General features: G+C 46.3%; 1 protein-coding gene across 4 annotated transcripts in view; it reads right to left on the bottom strand.

Annotated features, from left to right (window-relative positions):
* The window catches only part of MED12 (mediator complex subunit 12), a 35,577-nt gene extending 8,495 nt beyond the window's left edge, over positions 1 to 27,082 (bottom strand). For all 4 annotated transcript variants that reach the window (XR_004419393.1, XR_004419394.2, XM_033072211.2 and 1 more), the window contains exons 1-35: positions 26,962 to 27,082; positions 26,521 to 26,625; positions 25,524 to 25,715; positions 23,810 to 23,969; positions 23,064 to 23,239; positions 22,678 to 22,788; positions 21,873 to 22,127; positions 19,805 to 19,951; positions 19,427 to 19,526; positions 17,393 to 17,529; positions 16,500 to 16,631; positions 15,980 to 16,106; positions 15,131 to 15,360; positions 14,622 to 14,702; positions 13,596 to 13,769; positions 13,219 to 13,363; positions 12,210 to 12,328; positions 11,925 to 12,068; positions 11,009 to 11,172; positions 10,730 to 10,861; positions 8,729 to 8,956; positions 8,394 to 8,538; positions 7,992 to 8,112; positions 7,219 to 7,320; positions 6,391 to 6,504; positions 5,967 to 6,130; positions 3,362 to 3,541; positions 3,127 to 3,198; positions 2,718 to 2,878; positions 2,465 to 2,626; positions 2,269 to 2,380; positions 1,969 to 2,058; positions 1,451 to 1,560; positions 825 to 960; positions 394 to 555 (exon numbers count right to left, since the gene is read on the bottom strand). Coding sequence is in view for 2 of the 4 variants with exons in the window: in XM_033072211.2 (XP_032928102.1) it covers positions 394 to 555; positions 825 to 960; positions 1,451 to 1,560; positions 1,969 to 2,058; positions 2,269 to 2,380; positions 2,465 to 2,626; positions 2,718 to 2,878; positions 3,127 to 3,198; positions 3,362 to 3,541; positions 5,967 to 6,130; positions 6,391 to 6,504; positions 7,219 to 7,320; positions 7,992 to 8,112; positions 8,394 to 8,538; positions 8,729 to 8,956; positions 10,730 to 10,861; positions 11,009 to 11,172; positions 11,925 to 12,068; positions 12,210 to 12,328; positions 13,219 to 13,363; positions 13,596 to 13,769; positions 14,622 to 14,702; positions 15,131 to 15,360; positions 15,980 to 16,106; positions 16,500 to 16,631; positions 17,393 to 17,529; positions 19,427 to 19,526; positions 19,805 to 19,951; positions 21,873 to 22,127; positions 22,678 to 22,788; positions 23,064 to 23,239; positions 23,810 to 23,969; positions 25,524 to 25,715; positions 26,521 to 26,625; positions 26,962 to 27,060 (4,989 nt within the window). In the remaining 2 variants the exon portion in view is untranslated. The remainder of the gene's footprint in view (positions 1 to 393; positions 556 to 824; positions 961 to 1,450; positions 1,561 to 1,968; positions 2,059 to 2,268; positions 2,381 to 2,464; positions 2,627 to 2,717; positions 2,879 to 3,126; positions 3,199 to 3,361; positions 3,542 to 5,966; positions 6,131 to 6,390; positions 6,505 to 7,218; positions 7,321 to 7,991; positions 8,113 to 8,393; positions 8,539 to 8,728; positions 8,957 to 10,729; positions 10,862 to 11,008; positions 11,173 to 11,924; positions 12,069 to 12,209; positions 12,329 to 13,218; positions 13,364 to 13,595; positions 13,770 to 14,621; positions 14,703 to 15,130; positions 15,361 to 15,979; positions 16,107 to 16,499; positions 16,632 to 17,392; positions 17,530 to 19,426; positions 19,527 to 19,804; positions 19,952 to 21,872; positions 22,128 to 22,677; positions 22,789 to 23,063; positions 23,240 to 23,809; positions 23,970 to 25,523; positions 25,716 to 26,520; positions 26,626 to 26,961) is intronic.
* Positions 27,083 to 27,945: the final 863 nt, after the last annotated feature.

The raw sequence follows: 27,945 nt of genomic DNA, 5'->3' as shown, positions 1-27,945 counted from the left end.
CAAAGCATCGTTTTTAAAGGCTTCATCAACAACTGCCTAGTCTCCTTCATTCCGTCTCTGCCAGTCTCCTGCACACTGGCTCTGCCCATTAACTTACTGACAGAGATTATGCGTTTCTCTTTACACTTCATATAACCATAAATACAACCCCCAAATTTAGTTAACATTTCAGGTCACAGCAGCATGCTATCACCAAGCATTAACACCCCAGCTTTGCCCTTTTTGGACATGGTTATGTGCCAGCTTGTCTGCGTGCAGCCAGCCACTTCAAGCTCGTCAGGGAATGAGGCGCTGCATACAGATGCCTCCCAAGCTGTGCAGACTTGAGGCATCAGAGGACAAGGTGACACCTGCACTCAGGAACTGTGATACAGACAAAAATGCTTCACTTACCTCCTTCTTGAAGATGGAATCAAAGCCAGCTATTTTATTGCCTTTAGTGTCAATGAGGGATCCCTGAGGTTCACAAGTGATAACATCTCGGGTCTGCTTGGGAAGTGGCAGTAGCTGTCGCACCTTCTCCAGGCTGTCAGACTGACGGTCCCCCAGCTCTTTCTGCACAAGTAGAACAGAGAGGACTTGAAGAACTTTTCAGGAAAAACCATCCAAAGCCCACATATGCCTCTTCTGGTATTGGCCTCCATCCCTGCATTACCTCTCACTGTTGCACCCTTCAGGCCTACAGAGCCATAGGGGTCACCCTCACTACTTCATCTAAACAGTAGAAACAGGACAGGTACTTTTCATGAGACACACATAAATCTGCAAATCTGCATAGCTGAACAGCACACTCTGGTCCCCATACACGGCCTGGTGCCCCTCACCCTGAGTTTCTTCACAAGATTCATGTATGCACGCTTGTTCTCCTCCATGCTGCCCTGAGAGATGCTGGACATATCAGCAGCCAGGGTGCCGTTGATGAGAACACTCAGCATGTCTAGCACGGTGGTGAAGAGCTCACTGCAGGTCAGAGCAGAAAGGTCAGTCACCTGAAAAGCTCAGAAAAAGACTCTGCCATCATTGCAACTCCAAACACTATTAGATTGTCAAGAATTCCACCCACATTTAGAAGTGTCAGTCTTCAGAATAACCTCCCACACTAATTCTCCTTTTCCTTACACACCACACTTGAGTTTTACTCCCACTTGAGTTAGGTGCAGTCTCACAGATTAAAACTGGACTTCTCTGTATCCATTCAGCACCTCTAAAAAGCAGACTCAGCTTTCCCCTGCATATCTCTCTGCATCTGGAAAGCCCAGTTTGTTCTGAATATGGCAGAGTGCACTTGGCTATCAGGACCTAAGTTGTAGCCTGCTATTATTCTGAAGTCTCTTTCAGCCATCACTTCTGACAGATCATCCAGAGAAACAGCCAGCTTACATGAGAAACAGGGCCATGCTAACTGCCTCCCTTGGGAAGTATATAGACCAGAAGTCAGACTGAAAGTTACTTGTTTGACTGCATGTCCACGGTGCCACTGCTGATGATGTCCAGGAGAAGCACAGCCCATTCAGTTGTCTGTTGTGTGCTGCGTTGGACTGTGTCGAACATTCCTCCCACCTGGCAGAGAAAGGGAGTTTAGTCACAAGGACACCAAGAAACACTGAGATTTTGAAGCGATAAAAGGAGCTTAAATCAGAGCTTAAAGGAGCTTAACTCCTACTGAGAGCTGAGGGCAGCCAAACCCCAGAAGCAAGTAGTAGGGCTGTGGGCTGCAAAGGCATTCAAAGGGGAAGGCACGTCCACAAAAGAGACCAAGTCTTTGGATTTCATCCTGATGAAACAGCAAGGGAATTTATTCATGCATCCTGTCCCACTCAAGGCTCAAGACCTAGAAGCAGCACAAGTGTCTCTCCTACTTCTTTGACTCAGAACATATATAGACCCAGTGTATGCTTGTTCCAAAGGAAAAAAAGGCAGACAACTCTTCACCCCAGATGGTTAAGCTCCTTTTCTGCAACTGCTCACCAAATTCAGCCGCAGTTTCAAGGCCTCATGCATCAGCTGCTTGGCTTTGCAGTCATCTTGGTACTGATCTTCTCGCCAATTTGTAACAATCTAAGAGATACAGAAGAGAGGACAGACCTCACCAGCTGAAGCTTAGAGAGAGCAGCTTGTACCATTCACTGTCTGGTGACTCAAATGGTCAGTTCAAGCTCCCTATACCAAACACGGCAAGAAAAACAACATCCTGAGGCCATGCTCCAGAGCCTGTCTGCTGGAGGGGTGAGCTCCTGAGGAAAGTGAGGGGAGAAACAAGATCCCTACCTGCTGGACCTGACTGTACAGAGAGGTGAGGAGGCCTTCCCGCTGCTCATCCTGACCTTTCAAGCATGTCAGCACCAGTGACAGAAATGGCTGCTGGCTCAGGAGGGACATACTATGAGAGAAAAGAGAAGGAGCTATACTGCCAGGCTGGGGGATCAGCACAGCAAACACTGCTTGCCCTTTCCCCTGGACTCACCTCTTCTGCTTCTGGCGGTCCCGCTCTTTGCGGGATGATGAACCTAAATGCTGTCCTTTCTCCAATTCTTCCCCAGCAGCTTTCAGCACATGGCCCTGCACTGATGTTGGAAGCTTGGCAATGAGAGGGGCCACCAGCCACACTCCTGATCTCTCCAGGGAGCTGTGACAACATAGGAGAGGAAAGCTCTTTGCAATTCAATTTAAGATTCAGATTTGTCTACAAGAGAGATTCATGCTGGCCCTACACCTACCTGAGGATGGGTTTGGATTTGTTGCTGGCAGGTGTAGCACTTGTCGAGCTACTGATATTGTTGACTCCATTACCAGTACAGCTAGCAGAGCTGGTCTCTGCTGACTGCTGGAATACTTCAATGGTGGCCTTGGCTATGTTTTCTAACAAGGAGTTCATCTCCTGGAGGTAGGGAAGAAAAAGACAGCCAAGTCCTTTTCTGAGAGCACTTAATGCTTCCACATTTCAATACAAACTCAGTTTGTCAACTTCCCCATGGCTGCTGCTCCTGGGGTCTCAAACTCATTGCTTGGCTTTCACAGGTCTGCCTCCCTCCTTGTTTACTTCCTCCCTATCCCTGCTTCTCCCCACCAACTCACAAGCAGCCATTTCATTCTCCCCTGTATGATCCTCTCTGAGTAGAAACTCACATTGCTTGCTGTCTGTTTAATCATGAGCTGCAGCTCCAGCGAGGATTGCCTCATGGTCCACTGGTCCAAATTCTGTAATGCACACACATACATACTCCATGTAATTCCTTATCTCACTTCAGACTACACCAACTCACACCCTCAGGTTCCACCATAATGAGTGTCAGACCCCTCAGAGGGTTGCATTTACATGAGACAATTATTAGGACACTCAGATTCTGCCAGTAGCCTGCACCTGTAAGATGCGTTTAATCCTCTGCCGCTGAGGATTTTCTCCCTCCTCATTGTCCAGGAGCCGGTGTGGATAACAAATCAGCTGCATCAGCCTTTGGGCCTGTGTGCTGCTCAGGACAGGATCCTGCAAGTCATTGCTGTCTTCACAGAGGGACTTCAGACATCGTTCTCCTACCCACTCCTGCAAGACAAAGGCAGAGTCAGCACACTCAAACTGATGTCTGATTCCAAACCAACGCCCCTGCTTTCAGTCTCAGAGAGATGCATGGAACACATCAAAATCATAAAAGCCTTATTAGTATGCAGTTATGCCTGATAATCATTTCTCTTCATGAACTGTACTATCCTGATTCAGCAGGCGTCAGGCACAGCACAGCAATCAGAACAGAGGAAACAAACTTTGACAAGTCAGCAGTAATGAAACACAGTAGTTGCTCTTTCTTTTGAGAAAATATTGGTGTGATTTAACAGTACACAGTCACAACCATGTCCAGGCTCCCTCAACACTGCCACTTGGGTGCAGAAGATCAGAAGAGATCACTTAAAATTGGTTTATTTCCAGCACAACAAAGGTCTGGAGCTGTCCTAAGTTAGGTAACTCGGGGCTGCAGCTAGCACTAAACTAGAACATGTCTTGGGGAAAAGCACACACCTTAATTCTCAAATAGTGATGGAAAGCACACTGCCCTACTTAGTAAAAATCACCTACGTTATTTCTCAGACTCTGGAAAGGAAAATGACTGACTGGTTGCAAGCCACTTATAAAGTCACACATTATGAGAAGGTAGACAGAAAACTATTATTGTCAGCCTCTTGATTTCAGTTGATGCTCCCTAAATGTATGATAATAATAAGGACAGCAATTTCCAAACATGAGATAGGTACTTCACTCAATTTACAGCTGACCTGCAGCATTTGTTAGTGCAGAAATTTTTCATATTTAAAATCAGGCAAATTCATTAAATTAAAATCAACAGAGGACTGCTAGATAAGCAATTCAGCATCTGCAGAGAAAGCCTGATCAGAGAATTGTTCCACTGAGAAGTGACAATAAAAGAAGAGATGAGGATCCAGTTCATTATGCACAGGTGTTGATGCTATGCCTAGAAAGCTGGAAAGGCCCTTCAGTAGTGGACAGCACCCTACACACTGAAGCACAAAGTTTGAAAAGGTCTAAACTCTGGTTTGAAATCCTCGTGAAAGCACAGCCTAGATCGTTATGTTCATTCTAAATGAAGTTTGCACATGACACGTGGTGACCTCTCCACTGCCTATTGCATTTCCCGCCTTCGGTGTTGCTACATCACAATCTCTTGATAATAATCTTCTCTTTCTTGCCTAAGTAATACATATATCCTTGGGAAGACTCTTCTTATCATTTGCTCAGTTTCTCACAAGAACTCAGACTTCATTTCCAAACCACTTTATTGGGATGAAGAAAGAAAGACATGCTAGAGGGACAGGATGCCATCCAGAGGGGCTTGGACAGGCACTTGAACAGACTGCCCAGAGAACCTGTGGAGGCCCCATCCCTGGGAGCGTTTAAGGTCAAGTTGGATAGGGCCCTGAGCAACTTGGAATAGTGAAGGGGGTAACTAAATAATCTTTAATGTCCATTCAACCCAAATGGTTCTATGAATCTATGAAAAAACCTTTACATTAATTATAATCTGCTCCTTTTCCTCATCCCTTCATAATGAATTCTATTATAAAATATATACCAGAACCTGAGACTGAAAAATCACAACCTATAATTGCATTGATAGTGTAAGTTCACTGTTCACAGAAGAGGTATCAAGAAGAATTAAACACAGCATTTTACCAGCCCTTTACAGCTGCAGGAAGCCTGTAGGGGCTCTGGCACAATTTGGTGGTAATTAATAAACAATAGTATGAGGACAACACACAGTACTAATGGTGGTTTTACACATTAGTAATATAAAATACAGGTTTCAGATTGTAACACCACGTCTTTCCTGCTGAGAGAATAAACTTATAACCAAGGTTAAGGACACCCTTCAACATCCATTTTCATACAGCAGCACGGCCACTCAACTCTGCAACCTTATGAGCCAGGTTTCACCTCCTCAAGTGTTGATTTTCCACAAAGGAACAGAATACTGGTACTGTCCGATTAGCAAAAGTAACAGGCTTTTTGTTGCTGTTGTTTTAATTAACAGGGTAATGCAAAGCCCAGGGACACATTAACAGCCTAGCTACAAGCAACACTTCAGCTGCATCCTGAAAGACACCATTTATCATTTTAATAAACCATCTGTCTATCTTTGTGCTGATCTTCGTTGCCTTCAGCACACATCTCAGCATACCAGTCCCAGCACTCCCGTCCTTGGACAGGAGCCCCATGCTGTTGCCAAAGCAAAGGGGATGCAGTCCCTGTATACTGCAACACCTAGTTCTTGAGCACTGCTTGTCTCTATTTTTTGGTAACACTGAGCAGTCCTCAGGACTGTGACATGACAGAAACACTGCAGGTTATTCACTGATCTTTCAAAGAAATGCCTGCAAACCCAGCCTGAAGAAAGGCATATGGGATAGATCTGTCTGCTGAAGGGATAAGGACACACCTAGAGATGGGACAGACTCACCTGTTGACATATACTCCTCAGTACATACTTGGCATAAATATCCAAGCTGGCTGTTTCTACAGTTACTACCCGACCACCAGCCTTCCTGGTGCCCAGCTCATCATCCATGAGATCATCAACACCTCCAGGGTGGGAAAAGCCAGAGCCTTTCAGTTCTGCATCTCCTAAAAGGAAAGCACAAATGTCACAAAATCAACAAGCCTGACTCAAAAAACATGTTGAGATTTTTAAAACACTCCCTGCAATCAGTGACCTCCCTGCAGCCAACAGACTCAAAGCATGTTTACAGCTACAAACAAGCCACATATTCACCAGAAATGATCTGCTGTGGCCTTCTGCACAACCAGCACGAACAATGAAATGTGTTTTTCTCCCACTCCTCCGAAAAACACGGTTATAGGCTCAGGTTAACACAGGTACACACCCAGAACAAAGACAGCCTTCAGCACTGCAAAGACTGCTCCATCCACAATACGGTTCTGGGAAGCTGCCAGTAAGTGACGGTCACAGGAAGAGCGGATTCCCACAGTGGGTTTGTCTGCAAAGAGGACAAAGGGGAAAGGCAATACTCAGCAAGAGAGAAAGGCATGGGCTCCGGAGCTGCCTGAATTACGTGCCAGCAAGTACCATAAAATCCAGCTCAGAGAATCCCGAGGCCAGTTCCTTTCCTGACTGTAACATGGGGTCCATTTAATTAAGTTTCAAGAAGCATAGTGCCAATCACATTGTGACAACTGAACCATGAAATCCAAATGGGGTGCAGAGCCTGTGTCATGAACTCCAAGCTCCAGCAGTACCCTAGACCTAAAATAGAGGCTGGATTTAGAAATCTGAGCTATCAGGATACTGGTGAGAAGCCAAGAACAGAGCTTCCTGGAATGTTTCCATCATCACACAAAAAAGGAGTGCTGTAAAACAGCAGCTTCTGGCACCAAGTTAAGAGGCTATACAAAGCTCAAGACACAAAAGAAGAAGTGATCATTACTCTAATGGCTTAGTGACAGCAAGGCCACCTCTACTGGCTGCTTTCCTGCCTCCAAGAACCTTCTCCCCAGTGCCTGGCTACCATAGAGTGACATAAATGGAAGTATACTGGTTTTTGTCCTATGAAGAAAGTGCATCAGGCTTTGCCTGCTTTATTCAAAGCAAGCAGGTTATGATCTCTAACCACAAGGTCTTGGATCTCTCTTCTTGGGGTGCAAGAGTCTTAGTACTTCCACAATAAAGAAAGGCTCTAGGTTTATTCACTTACTGCCGTCTTGCTGGCATGGGTTCAGCTGTGGAGTCTTAAACAGATGGAGTAAAATCCGGCAGGTCAGACGTGCTCCTGGTTCTGAGTCCTGTTCACTGCAGGCTATGTAAAGAAAAGAGACAACTGAGATTTCTTAAGCACCAGGACAGCTGACTCTCAATCCAAAAGTTATTCACAGTGCACTGCCCCGGAGCAGCCAGTCGAGAAGCTGCAGCAGCCTTATTGTATTTACAAATATGGAGCATGTGCAGCAATTAACATGCAAGCAAGCAAATCCTGCAGTATTATCCCCAGTGACATGCACTGCATTTTGCTTGCTCCATCTTTCCGACTTTATCCTGTCAAGAGTCTGGATGCTGCAATCCCCAGAGCAGAGATAGGAAGGCTGGTGGCAGAGTAAGGCAGTGGCACAGGTGCTGTAAGCCCAGCTGGTTGCTCTGGCCAAAATGCTAAGCTGTTCATTATTATCAGTGGGAGGCATAATCTGGAGTTCAGAGCTGAGTAAAATGGTCACAGAGTGAGGCTGGTAACAGCTCCCCATGCTCATTTCAGCTCACAAACTCAAGAGAACAGGGCAGTGAAAAATCTTAGCACAACCAGTTTTTGGTAGAAATCAAAAGGCCCAAATGTCTCTAAAGCACCACATTCATTTATTAAGTATAAAATAAATACTGGAGCTATGTTTGACAACTACAGAGTTCACCAAGTATGCATTAAGCACAGGTCTTTGGGCTAGAACAGAGTCAGACAGGTTTGTGCAGGGATGCACTTACCAGCATTGAGGAGTGAGGGGATGGCAGCACAGCGAATCAGGTCCTCCAGCAGCAAGCACTGCCGGGCAATGAGAATGGCAACAAAGGTGGCCAAGGAGTCATGGAAAGATAAGTCACTGACCTGAAAGAGAGGAGATCAGCCAGTGATCCAAACAGCCTCTACCTCGTTCCCTCTGCCAGCAATTCCTAGGAGCTGGGGGGCAGAAGGGCCCATAACCCCTGGTCAACCTCCATGGTCTGCCCAGGCTGCAACAAACACCAATGGCAGCCACCGGTATTCAAAGCCTTTTCTCTGCCCTCAGAAGACAAAGCCTCCAATCCCTTGTTCACTTTTGCCTTCTCCCAAGGGATCCCTCCACTCCTGCTTCAATTCCTTTTCCCCTTTTGAATGTTTGCACTTGCATCAACATTGCAGAGGAGATCATTGAAGCCACAGGTCCCATTATTGGAGGAACAGCACAAAGCTTTGAGCACACCCAGCCACTCGGCACTTAGAGACTTGCAGTAGCCAGTTAGCTCAGCACACAGGATAGCAATGTCGTTCACCCTGTTAAATAAATAATGAAAAAGCAGAGGGTCAGCTTTGCTACTCATGCATGCCATCAGGTCAGCGATTTTCTAAGCAACCCCAGCCTTGGCTCCTCCTTCTTCACACCCCAAGATATGGCCACTGGCTTCCTTACCCTCACCTAAAGAATTCACTTTCTCAGTAGAAACATGAAAGCTCTGCCTCTCACCTGTCTGGATCGTGGTGTCCCACACACACGTGCATTAGTGCATTACAGACGAAACTGTAGCGATTGGCTGGGTTTTCATTGAGGCTCTTGCCCAGGTTGGTGTAAGTAAAGTTATGTGCAGATGGATTTTCAATAGTGTCAATCATGAACTCTGGTTCCCATAGCATGTTGGAGTCAGATGGCTCAACATTGCAATAGATTGTGTTCTTCACCTTGGAGCAGAAGTCACTAAATAGGACAGAAAAATGATTAGGAACACAAAAAACTAAGTGGCCACTGAACTCTGATGAGCAAAGACAAGCCCTCTCTGGGCAAGAACATGTTGAAACTCAAGATTACTGTTTACCAATGAAGACCAACAAATTTGTTATTTTTTATCCATTACTTTCTGTACTTACACTCTAAGACATGTTGAACATTCAATTTATTTTCCACATCAACCAGAACTTCACAAAATTTCTATCAATACTCCTCTTCCGTGGGGAGGAGACTCAGCTCCTCTTAAGTCATTTGAAACCTCTGGTAATTTATCCACTCATCCTCCTTTGGGCCTAAATCCACTACATGCTTTTTGGAGTTTGCTGCCCTGAACCACAAGGCACAGTGTACCATGACATAAGCAAGGGCCTAATAATGCTTTGTTCTGTTCTCCATTCCTTTCCAAACAATACTTAACATTTAATTTGCTTTTTGATTGCTACTGTACCCTATAATGACATTTTCAATTACATATCTGTTACAGATGAAAGATCATTTATTCAACCAGTAGAACATATCCACCACCACACAGAATTTAGAAAGGAACAAAGATAATCCTATGTGCATTATTCTGTGTTTAACAACACTGCACTTCAGTTGCCAGTTCATCACCTGGTCACTATCAATGCACCCTACTACAACAACCTGCAGCCAATTTCTATTATATGCCAAGTAACAGTTATATGGTAAGTTTTGGTATCACCACTCACACTTCTGAGACATAAAACAGCACATGCATTAGCAGAGTCCTCTGAAAATCCTCAGTCACTCCTTATTTTCATCCATAACTTATTGTTTGCCTGCTAAAGGATATTGCCTTTTATCTGTGGCCATTTACTTTAAAGTTTTGGTGAACAGTTTTTGGGAATTCAGTCAGACTAGTATGAGGTTTCTCATTTCTGTATGTATGACAACTCCTTCTAAGAACTCCAATATGACAAACTATGACAACAGCAATCCCTCCCGCTCTCAATTCAGTCCAGAGGCAGATTCCAACGCTCTCTGTAGCCAGCAGTTTGGCCAGCTGATATCAAAGCAATAGCCACTCTCACAGCCCCTCACTGGGGGATAACACCAAGGGTCAGATGTCCCCACAACACATCTGCACTGGAAACACTAACAGGGAGCAGGGACTGAGACAGAAGACGAAGTGAAGCACTATACTGGGAAACAGGGTTGTCAGGAGAATTACGCCTTCACAGGACCAGGTGAACAAAAACCCTGGGAGATCTGTGGACTCTATCTCTGGATGGCCAAGGGAGCTAGTGGAGGGTCAGCTCCCAAGATAAGAACTGCAAAGGACAGAAGGTCACAGCATAAAGTAAGTCCACGGGACAGATCCTGGGGGCAAGAGCAGAACGCAAACAACTAACAGGAGCAGAAAAACGAGTGCGAAACAGCACAGGGACAAACTCAGAACCAAGCAGAGCAGGTTCAGAAACAGCCTAAGGAGTATTAGAGAGCAGAGAACCATTTTTAAGATTAACTGCTCAGTCTTCAGTTTAGCAAGAACTAAACTGTCTACATCTATCCTCCAGGAGTGGGGTAGGTACAGACCTGTGGAGGTCTCAGAGGACTACTGAGGTAATTTACTAAAATATGATGATTTTCAGAGTCAAGATTATCCACCGAATCATTGAGAGGATCTCAGGAGCAATCTTACGAAACAAGATCAAAAGCAAAATTTAAGGCCAGGTGCTACAGTGGGCAGTACCCACTGCATCCCAACTGCACCAGACTCACCTAAAGAGCTCCCCAAATTTACTTTTGAGGTGACTGCAGGAGGTATACAGGTCATAGAGATAGGCCAGGATGCAGCGCTCTGCTGAGGAGCCGTCCGAGCGGTTCATGCCATGTTTCACCACCCCACACAGACTGCAGAGACACAAAAAAAGTGAGCTGAACCCTCAGGCACCAAGTAGCACCTTTTAGGAAGAAAAGGACATAAGATGTCTGTGCCCCTTATGAACCCCCAGCATATATACTGCTTCCTTACGCACAGAGAGGGGGAGATACTCTTACCCTTCGAAGACCTGAGCCATCTGGTCCTGGTTCAGGATAAGGCAGGAGTGGTAGTGCCGCAGCACAGCCACGATGCACAGGCACAAGCTGGTGGTATAGCTGCCAACAAGGTCGGAGGATTTCAACAGCAGTTCTGCCTCCACCACGCTCAGTTCATTCAGCAACTGCACCCAATGACAGAAAAACCCTTCAACAGCCACAGGGGTAAGGAATGATCAGAAAGGGAGGAGGCACACCAAACCCACAGCCTACAGGACCTGCCAGGAAAGGCATTGCCAGGCACTTTCTGCTTAGGGATGCACCCCAGAACAGCTGGCAAAATGTCTCAGGCAGTACAGGGGGCTGCCAGGGCTCAGGTATCAAAGGGTAACTGTGATATGGCCACAGGCAGTTTAGAGCAGCTTGTTTGGTAGTTCTACCCTGCATAAGTCTCACTCTGATACCCTTTCCAGGCTAATAGCCACAATTCCATCAGCTAGGCTTCAAGAGACAGGCTGCAGAAACAGCAACAGGATTTTAGCAGGATCCAGAAGGCAGCTTAAGCTGCCATGTGCCAAGGATCTTTCCAGGGGAGCAAGGTAGGCAAGGTGCCAGGGACAATCTCTTTCTCACTGAGAACAAGCCCCTGCTGCAACCAGGGACAGAGCTGCAATGTAAGTCCTTTGGAAACAAGCCCAAAACCTTTGGAAGAATAATCCTCAGAACAGAACATGCAAGACTATCTCCCACAGACAACCTATTGCTAAGAGCTGCTGCCCAGAAGCATCACAATGACCACATAACCTGACCACTTCCATGACACAGGTCAGAGGGTCACCAATGATGACCAGAGCAGGCCAACTATCACAGCACAGATCTGTTGCCTCTCAGGTGGATGAATCCCTCCCTAGGGAGCACGTGAGCATACTGCCCTTACCTGGATGGCAAAGTCGATAAGACCACTGATATTGAGTGAATATTCCATCAAGTCAAATATGAACTGCACATGCTGTACCAGAGGCAGGTGATATGACATTCCCAAAGCAAAGCTGGTGATCTGTTCCAAGACATTACGAGATACCTGCAAGTGCAAGACAACAGAGTCTATTTCCCCTTCCAGAAGTCCCTCAGCAGGCTCATCTCCTTCCAGGAAGCTACTCTCAGTAATACAAAGAGACACAGTCAGGGCCCAAGAAGGACAGCAATCTTCAGATTTTCATACCTGAGATGTGACTTGGTGCTGATCAAAGTGAGAAAGGTGCTGGAACTTTGCAAAGATATCTTCAGCTGTTGGGAATGCTTCTGGCTTGCTCTTTTTCCTCTTCTGGCCTTCCTCCCCACCTACCAAAGTTGAAAACATCAGAAAACAGTATTAGGCTGCTTTCCTCACCAGAGGATTAAACATCAGCCACCAGCTTCTGACAGTTTCCCAGCAAGATCAGCCCCTGTCATGAAGCATAGGCAAAAGGCCTGAGACCTAGACCTTCAGCTGATAACAATTATCTTTAATTAAAAAAAAAATTAAGAAATCCCTAACCTAAGAATGACAGTAGGGTAAACATCAAGTTTATCCCAAATGAAAGTACTCCTTGGAGTATCCTTCTGTCTTTATTTGGAGATACACCTATTCTCTGATGAGAACAGGCATCCTGGACTGGAGATGCTCAGCCACAAAAGTTTCTTTGTCAAAGCACTCCATAATTCAAAGCTTAATCTTTTTAACACATTTTAAGTTGCCTTTCAGGCATCAGACTAAGAAAGAAAAATTGTCAGCTGTTGGACATCAGATGCTTTCTGCTGATTTTGATCCAGCTATCCGAATTTCCTATCCCATGCATTTAGCACGTGCCTGAAGTGTAACAGCACAATACATTTAGTGAAGTGTCTGCCAAATATGCATTGGCAAAGTATTTTCTGCTTCTTGTACAAGAATCTAAATGCAAGAATAAATAAAATAAAATATGGGAAGCCAAAGTCTTGGTCAGGGTCTCACTCTGAACCTTGTATGACTCAATCCTCTTCTGAACACAAGTTAATTAAACAGACACTGCCAGCAGGAAACCAATTGTCTTACCTGCTGGTTAGTATGTCTGAAAACAGAGCACCATTCCAGACTCATTCACTAGTACTTCTTACCAGATACTGTAGATTGTATAAAATCCTTTCACTGGGAATCAGCCAACTGGAAAGATGCTCCTACTTCAGAAAGGAGTGTCTCAAGCTCTACTAACCTGTCTCTGCAGTGCTCTTTCTGTTTAAAACTTTTAGAATGTCTTTGGTTATTTTCTTGATTGTATGCCGAGCATCATCCCGTTGTTTTCCAACCCCAAAGAGAACTACCAGCCTTTGGTTACACTCATGACTGCATGACTCCTCCTGGGGAACCAAAAGAGACAACTGCATTAGCAACTAAAAGGCTGAATGTTTTAATCTTGTGTCACATCTGGATCTCTGACAGAAAACCTTCATCTCAGAAGCTTCTCTGGGAGCAAGCAAGGACTCACCCAGAAAAGCAGGACTGCTCCTTACCCAGCCACAGCAGGGAGAGACAGCAGCAACCTCATGACAAGGGCAGTAACAGGGGAACAGTTAGGAGCAGGTCTTGTACCTGAGGAATAGGGAAGTGTGTTGCATACTGGATGTGACGTGGTTGGTCATAGAGGGACGCTAGCATTCCTTCCACAGACTTATCCTTCAGCAGGGCCTTTGCTTCCTTTTCAGGATCTGGCTTTTCAGGGGAAGGGCTGGCTTTAGATTCACAATGCATTGGTGGAGAAAACATCTGGGGAGACATAAGAACAAGAAAAGGTAGTTAGGGAAAATAGTCATGCAACAATAAAGATTGCAGAAGGAACATACTTCTGCTTAGGTCTAAAGAGGAGTAGGAAAAGGAAGGGTTGGGAAAACAGTCAGTTCTTAAGGCAAAACACCAAGGTAATGTGCTAAGAGACTACTCCTATTTTTTCTTCTGGTCCATGTTGCATACTAAGCTAAACGCAACAGGAAACAACACAATAGGAGTATCAAATCCATGGCTTAGAATTTTGGAAACAGCCCTTTCCACAGAAGTGAATATCCTGGGAAAGCATATAGCTTTACATCACACTTGACAGGTCAGAAATGGCTGGATAGATGTAGATACTCAGACATTTTTCAAGCACCATCAGTTAATTTTACTACTAAGTGCTTCAAAGTGTTCTGCACCCATGCCTATGCCCACAGATATGAAGAACTGCAAACCTGAAGAAGTAATGAAGGTCACATAGTAGGATGAAAACAGACTAGTGTCTTCTCCCAGGACCAAGAAAACCTCTGCAACTGGTCACTCCCAGTCTGATGCCATCATGGTCATTCATTTCCCATCCACCTCCAAGCAGTCCTCTTCCTACCCTGCCCAAACATTGGGCTGGCAGTAGCCAAAGCATAAGAGGTTCCAGGAAGAACTGGGATTCATTCTGCTCTGATGAGCACCAACCCACATAAATAGGTTATATGGGCCTTTTACAACGTGAACTGCCTTACAACCCAGCCACTTCCAGCTGATACACAAAAGCAAGGCACATGCTGCTCCTGGGCTCACTACAACACACTGACCCTACTTACTGAGTAACAGGTAGGAAGTGCTGGGACGTACCGAAAAGTCTGTCTTTTCCATGTCATCAAAGAGCATGCTGGGGTTGTGGTCAATGTCCATGGGTTCTGAAAGACCTGTGTCCTGGGAACAGACAGAGCAGCTTTACATCTCAGTGATGCATCAGGGAACAGGAGAATATTTGTTGATTATAGCATTGATGTCCATGTTGGACAGTGACAACAATATGCCACCACACCCATGGTGCCTGGCAAGTTGGACCCTGACACACCTCAAATACAGAGAAGCTTCACACAGCACTTCATGATATGCTGCTCTGTATCAAGCCGTGCAAGATTTTCCTATCTATCCTTCTGCAATCTGCAGGTCCTTTCCAGTCACTTAGAACATAACCTTAAACTGAAATGCTAAGGAAATAGATTGGGGGAAGGAAGAGCAGGGGTCAGTGGTACATCCTCCAGCAGGCAATAGCAAGGAGGCTGCAAAGCTGGTAAAAACAGGCAAGCACAACACAGAGATGTACAGGACAGTCACGGTGCTCGTGTTCTCACCTCCAGCTTGATGCCACTGCTTCCCTCTGTCTCCTTCCTGTCATGTTCCTCAGCAGGGTCATCAAAGGGTGAGGGAGGGCGAGGCCCATGAGAATCCATGGCAAGATCACCCCGGGAGATAAGCGTGCACATGTAGATGTTGTGGGAGAAGACATCATGTCTGATTAGCTCACAGAACAGCAGCACCAGATTAAAGAACTCCACCTTCTCATTTTCCTTCCCAGGATCAGCTGAAACAACAGCCAGCCAGGACTATCAGAGTAGTTCTGCACCACTATAAGCAACACCAGCTACCTAACCAGGGTAATGGAAAGCATTTCCTGATATGTCAACACAGCAACTGATACACAGTTCTGAGATTGCAACAGGGACTAAAAGCAGAAAGTCCAGTTTCAAAAATTAGCAATTAAGTCAAGAGCTCCCCAGTGTCACAGCCCAGACACACCGGACTTTAGCCTACAATTGCTATTCCTGGGTGTCAAACAGCTGCCTGTATCATTCAGACCTGTTATCCCATCCCCCTTAACCTGTCTGCAGAACTTCCTATGAGAGTCAGAGCTCTGTCACCAGTTAAAAACCTCCCTTTAGTTCTCAGCCTCAAGTAATTCCTGATTAAACTCATTTATCCTTCGCCAATGCTCAGTTAACAGAAGTGCCTCTGTATCATCTTTCTGTCATCTGGCCCTGCAAGCTGCTTTTCCTCCCTCTCCAAGATAAGCCCTGAATTGCAAGGAAGCCAGATAGAGAATTTAGATACACCCAATACCTACAGACAATTGCACACAAATTCAAAGTTTGCAAGAGAGGGAAAGCTAGAAATTGGGAGACCACAAGTTCTTATTTACATACTTAGCATAGGAGCTTGAGTGTCAAGGAACTGCATAAGGACATCCTGAAAGACAGGAGCGCTGGCTGCTGACAGAGAGCCTGAGGAGATGGAGCCCTTCTCATCCACGACTTCAGAGTCCCCACATCTCTGCAGAAACAGAAAAAAGTACCAACTGCTGACACAGAAGAGGAACTTCCTATCCACATATCTCAAAAAAAGAAGTCTTCAAGAGAATTTTTCTATCTTGCTCTTATAAGCAAGCCACCACACAGGTTTCTGTAAGCTACTGCACAGTCTCCAAGTATGTCAGCACTTCTGCACCGCAATCAGCTGTCCTCAAAGGTATCCAAGAAATGGGATATGCACCATCCCACAGGCTCATTTATGACCTACATTGGGTCAGATGGAGCAACTGCCATAATTAGTAGCATCAGTGACAAGAGGCACTGTGCTGATCAGCCCTTGCCTCTTGGTGTAATCAGAGTTAGGTAACCTCTGCTCTCCTTTACAGCTCCCAGCCTTCCAGGAATAAGGACCTACCTCAGCCTCGATCTCTGCTTGACGCTTCTCCAGGAGCTTGGCCACGACCATGGCCCGGTGGCGCCCAGCGCGTTTGTAGCTGACAGCCCACTCGCACAGCAAGGCCACCACTGCATCATCATCTGGGGAGATCTGAGGGGGATAGAAGCACTGCAGTGAGAACCTGAGCCAAGCAGAAGAGGGGAGCAGATGTAACAGTGGGTCTACTCCCCATAGAACAGAGCCTGAAGACTGCTATACTCTCCTCCTCCTAACAGGGAGGACAGACATCAAGCTAGAGCCTCCTGCTTTGATTCCATTTTGCAACATGAGGCCCACAGCACCTGACAAATCTCCAGACTGACTCCTTTGGAAAATCATCTCTCTTCCAGCAGCACATCTATAGAGTGCTAATCACAGCATTGAGTAAAACACAACTTCTTGATACCCACATACAAAACTATACAAACAGCCAGTTCTGCAGCTCTTTTAGGAACCAATGCAGTAGTGGATGAACTACGGTCTTACACATCATAAATATTTTACCTTCCAGGCTAAGAGGAACCTGAACTGTGAGCTCCCAGGAGTCAGCAGGCAGCCCAAAATGTGACCAGGCTAGTACTGACATAACAAATCCTTAGAACCAATCTTGTATGCAAACTGGTGTCTTTTATCAATGAACTCTCTCAAGCCTACATGTATTTGTTGGACTTTCTAGAGCACAGAACTCCCCTTTCCCATTTTAGTTCCTCCCTAACAAGGCTGCATGGAATCCTTTTCAATGGAGATCATGTCTCTTGGCCAAGGGCCACTACCTAGTCAGCTCTCTGCAGACACAGCACAGTAACAGCGGGATATAAACAAGAACACAGCCACATCTAAGACAAGGGCCCAGCAGCAAAGTCCCAGAGCACCTCATGACTGTCTTTGGTTGGACCCAGCCCAAATATCCTGTTATACAAGGAATCCAAAGAGTTGCTGAAGTCAGATCTTTCAAAGCTGTGACTGTCCAGAACTTCTAACGTATGCAAGACACGGCCAATAGTGAAACCTAGAAGAGAACAGAAAAGAGAAACGTGTATTTGGCACCTGGTTCACCAGACTCTAGAGCAACAGATATGTTTGTCAAGGTCAAAAAGGCCTACACCTTGTATCAAGACCAGTTCCACACAGAAGAAAAGATGGGTTGTAGCTGTAGGTGATTCTCTTCTAAGTGGAACAGAGGGTTTGGACCCTTTATCCAAATTCCAGATGGACCCTTCTCTAAGGGAAGTCTGATGCATTCCTGGGGCCAAGGTTAAGGACATGAAAAGATTAAAGTTCTTAACCAGGTATAGCCCTCAGACAACTACCCGTTACTGGTTTCCCACACAGAAGGGGGTGAAGTTGCAATTGTAGTTCAAAGAAAATCAAAAGGGACTTCAGGACCTTGAGATGGACCATTAGCAAGGGGTTCTGGAAGACAGATTTTCTTTTGCATCCTTCCAGTTACAGGCAATGACATTGGAAGAAACAGATGGGGCCACAGAACAAACACATGGCTCCATGGCTGGTGTTGCCACCAAAGTACTGGGTTTTTTTCTGACAATGGGAGAGCTTTACACAGCACCAGGCATGCTGGTCTATGAGAAACTGGTTGGACAGTCACATCCACATGGTAGTGGTCAAAGGCTCAGAGTCCCAATGCACATGAATGACAAGTGGTGATATAGACAAAGATCAAGTGGTTTGGTTGACAGTCCTGAAGGATGGATGACATACACAGGGAACTCGACAAACTTAAGCAGTAACCTGTGGGAATCTCCTAAGATTCAACAACACCAATTACAAGGTGCTGCACCTGGGGCAGGGCAACCCCAGTATTGATGGGGGGCATGAACAGGATGGGGGATGAACAGATGGAAAGCAGCCCTTCAGAGAAGCACTTGGGGATGGGGGGAAGGAGAGGCTAGACATGACCCAGCCATGTGCACTCACAGCCCAGAAAGCCAAGTGTGTCCTGGGCTGCAGCAAAGCCCTGTGGGCAGCAGGGGAGGGAGGGGATTCTGTCCCTCTGCTCCACTCTGGTCAGACCCCACCTGCAGTGCTGCCTCCAGCTCTGGGGTCCCCAGGACAAGAAGGACATGGAGCTGTTGCAGCAAAGCCAGAGGAGAACACCAAGTTGATTAGAAGGATGGAACACCTCTCCTAGGAGGAAAGGCTGGAAGAGTTGGGATTGTTCAGCCTGAAGAAAAGGCTCTAGGGGGATCTGTCTTTCACCTACCAGACTAAGGAGGACTTAGAAATCTTCAGAGAAACCTTTTACAAGGGCAGGACAAAGGGGAATGGTTTTAAACTGAAATAGGATAGACTCAGACTAGATGTTAAGAAATTCTTCCCTGTGAGGGTGGTAAAACAGTGGGACAGGTTGCCCAGAGAGGCTGTGGATGCTCCATTCCTCAAAGTGTTCACGGCCAGGCTGGATTGGTCCCGAGCAACCAGATCTAGAGGAAAGTGTCCCTGCCCATGGCAGGGGAATTGAGACCACCTGATTTTTAAGGTCCCTTCCAACCCAGACCATTCTACAAGAAGTTTCTGTGAGCTCATAGCTCAAGGAAAGCTGTATGAGTCAGGCAGGGGTCCACCCAGCTTAGTATCTGCTACAATCCCCTCATATCCTGACTCTCACTGTGGCCAACAGCAGATTTTCAGGCAAAGCATTAGAACTATACAAGAGTATAGTTTCCTGGTAAATATTTCCAGCTTCCAGTAACAGAAACTCCCCATATACATGGAGAAATGGACCATTGTAAGATTTTTGCTCTGGAAAGAAAAAAAAGCCATTTACTGCTGACAGTAAAAACAAACAGTAGCAAATAGGAAAAAACCAAAAGGAATAGCCAGACAAGAATTTTGTCTGAGTAGCACGTGGATCAGAGGGAGAGAAACTTTAACCTCCAGCAAATTACCTGCTGTGGTTTCTTGGCACTTGTCAAATGACCAGCGAACCTCCACAGCCTGGCCACGTTCCTTAATCTGCTGCTCAATTTCACGCAGCTTTGCCCGAACCTAGAAACAATGGACTTGTGTAAACATACAAAAGGAAGCCTTAGAAGTCCTGTAAACAAAATTTTTAGAAAATAAAGGGATTGACAGCAATTCTACTTAAGGTCAGATTTTGCCCATCTTCCAAGGACATCACTGTCTGCCTTATAGCAGAATGAGAGCACTTAATTCCTAGGGAGTGAGACAGCACCTCCAGATCTGTTTATCACACAACATGAAAAGAAAATTCTGAAACAGCTAAGATATAACCACAAGAGCTCCCTTTTCTGAAGGCTGCTCACCTGCTGTGTAAAGGCTGAATTCCCCCCTGGCATGGGCAAGTTGGATGGGGCTATAGGAAGGTGGTCCAATGGAGAGCCAGTCTTTATCCTGCTATCAGTCAAGGAATAATGCCACACAAGGGCACTTGGGCAACACAAAATTATACTCTGCAACAGACAGAAAAGTCAGTGTCACTGAGCAAATCAAGGTCAAAAGAATTAAGTTACATTTCTACAGAACTAACAACTACTTTATCCTATTGCCCAAGCACTCATTATCCTCTATACAGCATATTTACTATCTGGGTGGGTTTTTGGTTTTTTTTTGTTCTAAGTTCTGAAGGACCCTTTGGATTATACAAACTCACACCTCCACTGCACAATCCAACCCTCATGGTCCAGAAGCACCATTTGCATTAGTGACTTACAACTCTCATCAAGTATCAAGTCTGAAGAAATACGAGGTAACAGACCTAAATTTATTGAACCATTTTGTTTGATAATCACAAGTGTGATTATTATAGTAACAGTACCATGGTATATGCATAGTCATTCTTTTATGATTTTGTATACTCACATAAACACAGACAGAACTTCACTAAACAATTCCTATGATATTCCCCTACAGTTTCTGCCTCACAAAGCTATTTTAGACACTCAAACCAAAGAATCTGCTTGAGAACATTTCAGCAAAGGTTAATTATGGAAATTCTTAGGAATGCACCTGTTTCCACTGAGACATCCTAAAGATCAGACCACCATTAATCAATGTCAACTTTTTAAGCAGGTTGTGTTCAAACCCCAAATCGGCCAAATCTTTGAGATGCATGTGCTCATCTATTTCCCCTAAAGTAAGCTCCCCAAATATAAGATTTTATATTAAAGACGTGTTTTATCACATAGAAAATAAAACCCCTCTAAATTTCTTCAACAGAAAGCAAACAAGACTTAATAAGAATGCAAAGGGTTTATTTATAATCCTGCATTGCTCTCTAACCCTTGCTTCTAGAAAGATCCTTACTTCTAGCCAACTGTACTATAGGAATTTTCTTTTTCTCTGAGAGCAGGCTGGCTGCTTCTTGATCCTGCCAGGGCTCCTTCATCTCAAGTTTCTCTTTTGAGCAGCAGGCTCCCAAGCTTTGTGCTCTTCCTCTCCAACTCCTGCTTCATCCTGTGCTCTCTGGAACCTTCTCTGCTTTAACAAGTCTCTTCTCCCCTGGAAGAAACAATCTCCACTCCTTCTGTATGGACCCACCTCACTTAAATCACTCTCCTCTTGGAGGAGAAAAACACAATCATGAATGAATGAATGCATACACTGAACAGAACTCGTCTCTCTGACACAAGGACAGTAAGGATGGAATCCCACAGTGTCACAACAGCACCTGTTCTTCAAACATCTATCAGTAAGGCTTTGGCAAACTTGCTCTTTTATTGCAATGTAATGTTTAATCAATCCCACCTATAAAGATTATGAGTTTAGAATAGCTCCTATTCACAGCCTGTTACCACTACTTCCATAAAGAGGGAGGGGTTGTTTCTTACGTGTGCTGTTTGGTTGTGGGTTTTTTGAGGTTTTTTTTTTGTTTGTTTGGGTTTTTTGGTTTTGGTTTTTGTTTGTTTGGGTTTTTTTGGTTTTGTTTTTTGTTTGGTTGGTTTTTATGGGGTTTTTTTTTGGGAACTTTTCTCCGATGAGGGGATATTTGTTTTTAAGAGTTGACAAAATTACAAAGCACTTTCATTGTAGGCATAATTTCCTTTCCTGGATGACAGCCTGTATTGATATACACAATGGGAAATAATCCTTTGTTTCTTTCTCATCTTTTCTTTTGTAAAGCTTCCCCAGCCATGCAAGGCACCTGTGAGTAGAGCAAAAGGCTCTATTCCAACCCATTTTTCTTATGCAAGTCAATCAAGGGCACTGCTACAGCACTAACGTCTGACAAAAGCTCTGTAACACATCAGCAAAGATAATCACGGTTTGGTATATTTGTACTTAAGAAGCTGCTGACTCAAACTGTAGTGATTTTTCTGTGATGGTACACAAACTGTCCCTGTTGACCTCAGATTCACCATCACTTAAACCTACCTGAAGGATGCAGCTAAGCCCATACACCACTGGTCGGTGCTGGGGGCACAGTAATAAGTCGCTGAAAGGGCTGGGAGGAGGATTCCCTGCAGCTGGCTGAGGGGTGGGAGTTGAAGGAAGAGCATTTCCTGGCTGGGCAGACAGGATGTGTGGTGGGTGCCCACCAGCACCATCCAGCTGCATAGCAAGCCTGCGGGTGCAGAAGTAGGCCAGACGTCTGGACAGGTACGCAGACTGCACAAACTCTCCAGAGTACTGCAGGGAAGATGGAAGGAAACATCTTTGTCACAAGGAACACAAGAAAAAATCCCAACCTTCCCAAAGTACTGCACTGTGTGACACTGCCTTGAAGAGGCAGTTCCTTTTTACAGAGAGCTCCTTAGCATCATGGATCACCCACTGGCTACTAAGCATCAGAAAAACCTTTGAAATGCTCTCTGGCAATGACTTAATGTATAAAAATGTACCCACACCCAGCCTTCCTATAGCTTCAAAGGTTTGCCCAGAATCTGTTGCAAGAGAAAGAAAGAAAAAGACCGGTGCACAATCAGTGGAACTATCACAGCTGTGACATGGGCAGGGATTACCAAGTCCAGTGCAGGGAAAAAGGGTAAAGGAGAATTAAAACCGGAAAAGAGCAGGACTAAAAAGACATCCTTGCATGAGCTAAGAAGGATGCTCATAGGGACACTCCCTGGTGTTCTTGGTGCAAAATAACTCATTATCCCCTTCGGCAATAGGAAGGGGATGGCCAAAGCAGCAGTCAGAACTCTTCTATAGCAGGAGATGAGAGTATATTTCTTACCCGTAGCAGCAGAGGAAGGAGCATTTTCAGAAATTCATCCTCTCCTGACCGTATCTTCTCAAAGCACTCGAGGACCCATGTCAGGAATTCATGCCGGTCCAGCATGCCGTCCTGCACACAGATAAAAGCAGAGCAAATGGATGAAAGTTGAAGTAACCTCCACTAAGGTAAGGCAGAGCAGCAGCAGTTTGCACTCAAACAGTGGAAATAACTGGAAGTTTTCACACTTCTGTGCCACCCCTCTCCTATTACTGAGATCAAAACTGCATCTAGTCCTAGTGGTCTATTCACAGAAAGAGAGCGTTTTGCAGAAATAAATCACTTGGCATCCACGCCCCTGCCCTCCTCTGCTCACACCAACCCAGTAGCCCCTGCCAGTCCCTCACCTGGAACATGAACATAGCCAGTTTCTCATTGTAATCCCACTGCTTCAAAGCCTGTTCCACCTCTTGGGGCATTGGTCCTGATGGTGAACCACAGCCTTGCCCTGGGAGCTGTCTGTAGAACTCTGCAATTTTCTGGAGCTGCTCTGACAGGTACTTGGTGATGATCTGTGTCCATTCTGGAGAAAACAGGATAGCAGTGAGCACTGTGGCAAAGAGGAGCAGGAAAGAACCAGGATGGTGCATAGGTGGAAAGCAAAAAAAAAACCAGAACACAGTCAGGGGAACTCTGCTAGACCACAGCAATCTGGAGCAGGCCAGGATGCAAAGGATGTTGGATCCAGTAATGCTTAATGAAACTGGAAACACAGACAGGGAGTAACATACCAAAATTCTCTGGGAAATGCACATACACACTTGGGAAGTAGCTCATCAGTCATCACTAAACTGCAACTTTACAGTCTTTATATAGCAAGGAAAAACAGGTTAGGTAGCAAAGGAGCTCAGTAGAACTTAACAGGGAGAAAGAAAAGTAAGGCTCCCAGGAAGTATTTATGGCTCTTAAGATTTATTTTTCAGTGTACTTTCACAGGTGGGCCTGTTGTTCAGACACTCACATCAGAACCCAAGGACTCAGCAGCAGGAAACAACTTCACATGGATTTCCAGGCTACCTCTTACTAATCAAGAGCAGGCTTAGAAGGAAGCAGCTGTGATGGACAAACCCAGTGCTGCACACAGAGTGCTTACCAATGAAGGGATCAATGACATGACGCTTTTTCACCTTCGTTTCCGTGATGGCAGCATAATAGGCACAAGTCATTTTGATGAGCCACGCTGCTCTCATTACTGGAACAGTGTATTTTGCCAAGTAACCAAAGACTTCTTCCTTCTTGCTAAAGATGGGCACCTGTAATGGAGAGGGAAAACTGAACCAAGCACTTAAAACAAGAACTGAAGCAGTTTAAGCAGCTATACCTGCTACAGGCATAAAAAGGTAAAAAAGGAACAGAGCAACACAGTACCTCTACCTCAAAAAAACCTGCTGCCAAAATTCAGCTGTGGTCAGAAAGCAACAGTACCAGAGCTGCATTTCAGTATAAACAAACAAAACAAACTGAAAGAAGACAGAAAATGAATTAAAAGACTGAGCCAATAACAGAGTATCTGCCATACAAAGTAAAGACAGTACTCTTCACTTTGTATACAAAACCGAGTGGTTACAGAAGTCTCAGAATACCCAACAGAAGACTTCAAGAAGCAGGGAACTGAGTACATAGTAGGAAGGAATTCATTTATCCAAGATTCAAAATTCAAGATAAAGTATAAGAGAATACCAGTGAAATCATCAGACTGCAGGACTATAAACCAGGAAGTAATAACACATCACAGGGAAAAGTACAGCTGTGGGACTCATTTCCACACAATACTCTCGAGAGCAGAAGTATGTGTGTTTTCACAGAGGAATGAAAAAATAATCACAAAAACCAGGCCCATTTTGCAGGTAATTTCAAGTCCCTGAACCACTGACGTTCATTTACCTGCTATGTTTCCCACTTCTTCCCAATCACTCTCTGATGTCTCAGTCAGACTACTTGGCAACTGACAGTCGCTCTTTCACATCTAAGTTCATGAAAACGAATGGAGCTCATTGCAGGAAAATGGGGGAGAACCTTGAAAGGTTCAAGCTTTCACCATGACCTCAGGAAACTGACAGCCAAAATGCAAAGAAGGACTAAGTTTATAAAGAGTCAGATTCTAGGAACATCTGATTACTTTATTTTCCCCCAGGAATGACTCAGACCCTTTTGCAACTGGGAGTTATGTTATTTTTCCACAGTGCATACCAGATTCACAAGTACCTTGTTTGTAGGCCTCCACTGAGAGAGAGTTATCTCCCTAGCTATCAGGCCTGATAAAATGCCACACTGAGACCCTTCTTTCACACTCTACAGAATTCACCCCTAGACTCCAGGGCACAGAAATACTGAAGCCTGGCCAAGACCAAGTGATAGCACACATACTCTGCTGAAAAGCAAAAACACCTCACTGCAACAGAAGTCTGGGAAGTCATTTAGGTTATTATTTTCAGTAATTCTCACTAAGACTTTTGAGAACTTGAGAAACATTCCACAACAGAAACGTCCTAATCTAAACAACAGACCAAAGGCAACAGTGGCAGCTCTTCTGAAAAACAACAGAACCTTAAAATGAAACAGTTGTGACCTATAAGCCAAAAGGCAAAGCTGAACACACCTATAAATAACAGACAAGAGACCAGTTCTCAACGTGTTGATGACTACAGTCAAGGCACTACAAATCCTACATCCATTCCTCAAGCTGAAAGCTTCACAAGATGCATAGATAAGAAACTTCTCCCAACAGTAAAGACCTTCAAAAAACCTACAGAAACAAGCACAGATTAAATTCTCTGCCCTTTCAGTCTGCCTCTCCTGTGACATACCTTTTTAGCAAGATGAGTGAGTGGCTTAGTTCCAGCCAGATCTGTGAACCAGTTGTTTATGGCACTCTGAGAACGTGCTGTCACCAGCCAAAAGTTATCCTTCTGATTGACCTGGGGTTTCCGTCTCCCCGTGTCAGGCAGGGTGTTGCACCGCAGCTTTTCTGCAATAATACTGCTAAAATTTGAGCTGATCTGGAGGAGAAGAAAAAAAAAGGATCAATTACATTTCAGAGATCAAAGACCTGATCAGTGTGCTGAAAATATCATTTACCATTCCTACCAGATGTCTCACCAATATCAACTTTTGAACACAAAATAACTGCAAGTAACTCCTTTGTTATTACTTGCTGAGATGAATGCATCTAGACAACTCATACAATAGCCAAGCAGGACTCAAGCTGAGATGGACACAACCCTTTAAAAATACTTGTCAAACCAGACAGAAGGCTTCTCAGACAGAAGTCAGCCAAGAAAAACAAATATCCTCTGCTTATTGATTGCCTTCCAAGCAGGTCATTATTAGTTGTTTTGTCAGGAAGTCAACATCTTGATTTCAGAGACTGGAAAAATGGAGCTGAACCCTATTATATAACGCCCATTTTTAAACTTCCAGATGTTTCAAGAAATTGTACTTTCCTTTTAAATGGTCATAATGTAACCAAACCAATAAGGGGTTTCCTTCTCCTACTATCATAGCCTGTGCTTTAACTGCAGAATTTTAGGAGTCCTAGATACTGGTTTAACAAAAACTGCAGACACAGACCTGCCCCTAAGACACACTGAGACAGACAAGAACCTGCTCTCTCTCAGCGGTGGGACACAGCTCTAAACGAAAGGAGAACTTGGATTCTACAGAAACAGAGGGTCAAGTCTTACAAACACCCATAAAAAAGATCTCCTAGCTCTCGACAGAGGAAAGGAAGGAGACCCAGGACTGCCAAGGATTCAGCAGCCTGCCCTGCCAAAGCCGCGCCGCGACCATCGCGACGTCTCTCACCTTTGCCGGGTTGAAATTGACATTTTTGGCACTGCCGTGCTCGTCCCCAGAGACCGCCGGCTGGTTATTGAAGCCTTGCTTGACATTCAGCGCAGTCAGCTCATCCTGCGGGGAAGGACGGTCAGCAGGGCCCGGCACGGCCCCTCCGCGCCCACCGCCACAGCCTCAGTCCCCACGGCGGGGGCTGAACACGAAGAGGCCCGGCTGCTCCCTGACCTCTCCCAGCCCTCGCTACCAGGCACCGCCCAGGGCACTGCTGGGACACGGGGACCGCGGCTCCCCCGGCCTGGCCAGCGCCCCCCAACCCCGGGGGACCCAGCGGGACGGGGCCCCCTCGCCCAGCTCCCGGCCCTCGCGCCGCTAACCCGGCGCTTCCTCAGGTCCGGCCCCGACACAGCGGTGTTGCACCCCGGGTCCACCCAACACGCCCGGCCTCCACACCTCCTTCTGCTTGGGGTCCTGCGGGTACACGTCTGGCGGGCCGAGGCGCGGGCGCTTGAGCGGGCGGTGCTCGTAGCTGAGGACGCCGAAGGCCGCCATGGCGGGCCGGCCGGGCGGGGGCGGCCGGGCCACAACAAGGGCCGCCGGGGCCGCCCGCGCCTGCGCGCCTGCGCTGCGCCGGGGCAGGTGGGCGCCGCCGAAGCCGAGACGAAGGAGCACGGAGAGTCCCGAGCGTCGCCGGAGAAGCCCGAGTGTTGCCGAAGAGTGCCGAAAATTGACGGAGAGGCCCGAGTACTGCTGTGACTGCACCGAGGAAAGACGAAGAGCACCGAGGGTAGCCGGAGAGATCCGAGAGCAGCCGGAGAGAGCCGAGCGTCCCCGAAGCGGGGACGAGCGAGGACACAAAGAGCTGAGTTCCAGGAGGGCCCGAGCCCATGCCGAGCGAAGCCGAAAAGTGCCGAAGAGGGACGGGGCAGCCCGAGTGGCGCGCGCGCGCCCCCCGGCGGAGGCGCCGCGGCGGTGGCGTGTCCGGACGGGATCACGTGACACCGCCGCCCCCCCACTCGCCCCCAGCCCTGGCATACCGGGGCACCCCAGCACCGGCCCCGGTGCGGCCATCGCACAGCCCCCGCGGACAGCGGCCGTGCTGCCACATACACAAAGCCCCCTGTGACTTTGTCCCTGCAGCCGCTCCCTCCGACTGCCTCAGTGCCCCCAGTGATGCCTCGAGGGATCCAGGCCGGCTGGGATCCCCATCCCAGCCGTACTCCTGGGACAGCGCGGTGGCGGTGATCCCTACAGCATGAGCCGTGGGAACACAGAAGGATTAATTGGGGGGTCCAGTTGAGGCTGGGAACTGACAAGAAGGGTGATGCAGTCCTGGTGGGACGAGCCGTGGGGTGCCAGTGGAATGTGCTGAGGGTCCCAGTGGGCTGAGCCGTGGGGTCCCAGTGGGTTAACTGTGGTACCCTAGTGGGGTTGTGA

This window comes from Catharus ustulatus, chromosome 14 (assembly GCF_009819885.2).
Source record: "Catharus ustulatus isolate bCatUst1 chromosome 14, bCatUst1.pri.v2, whole genome shotgun sequence".
Taxonomy (NCBI): domain Eukaryota; kingdom Metazoa; phylum Chordata; class Aves; order Passeriformes; family Turdidae; genus Catharus; species Catharus ustulatus.
Note: the sequence above shows the minus strand (reverse complement) of the source record. Positions and strands in the feature narration are given on the sequence as shown.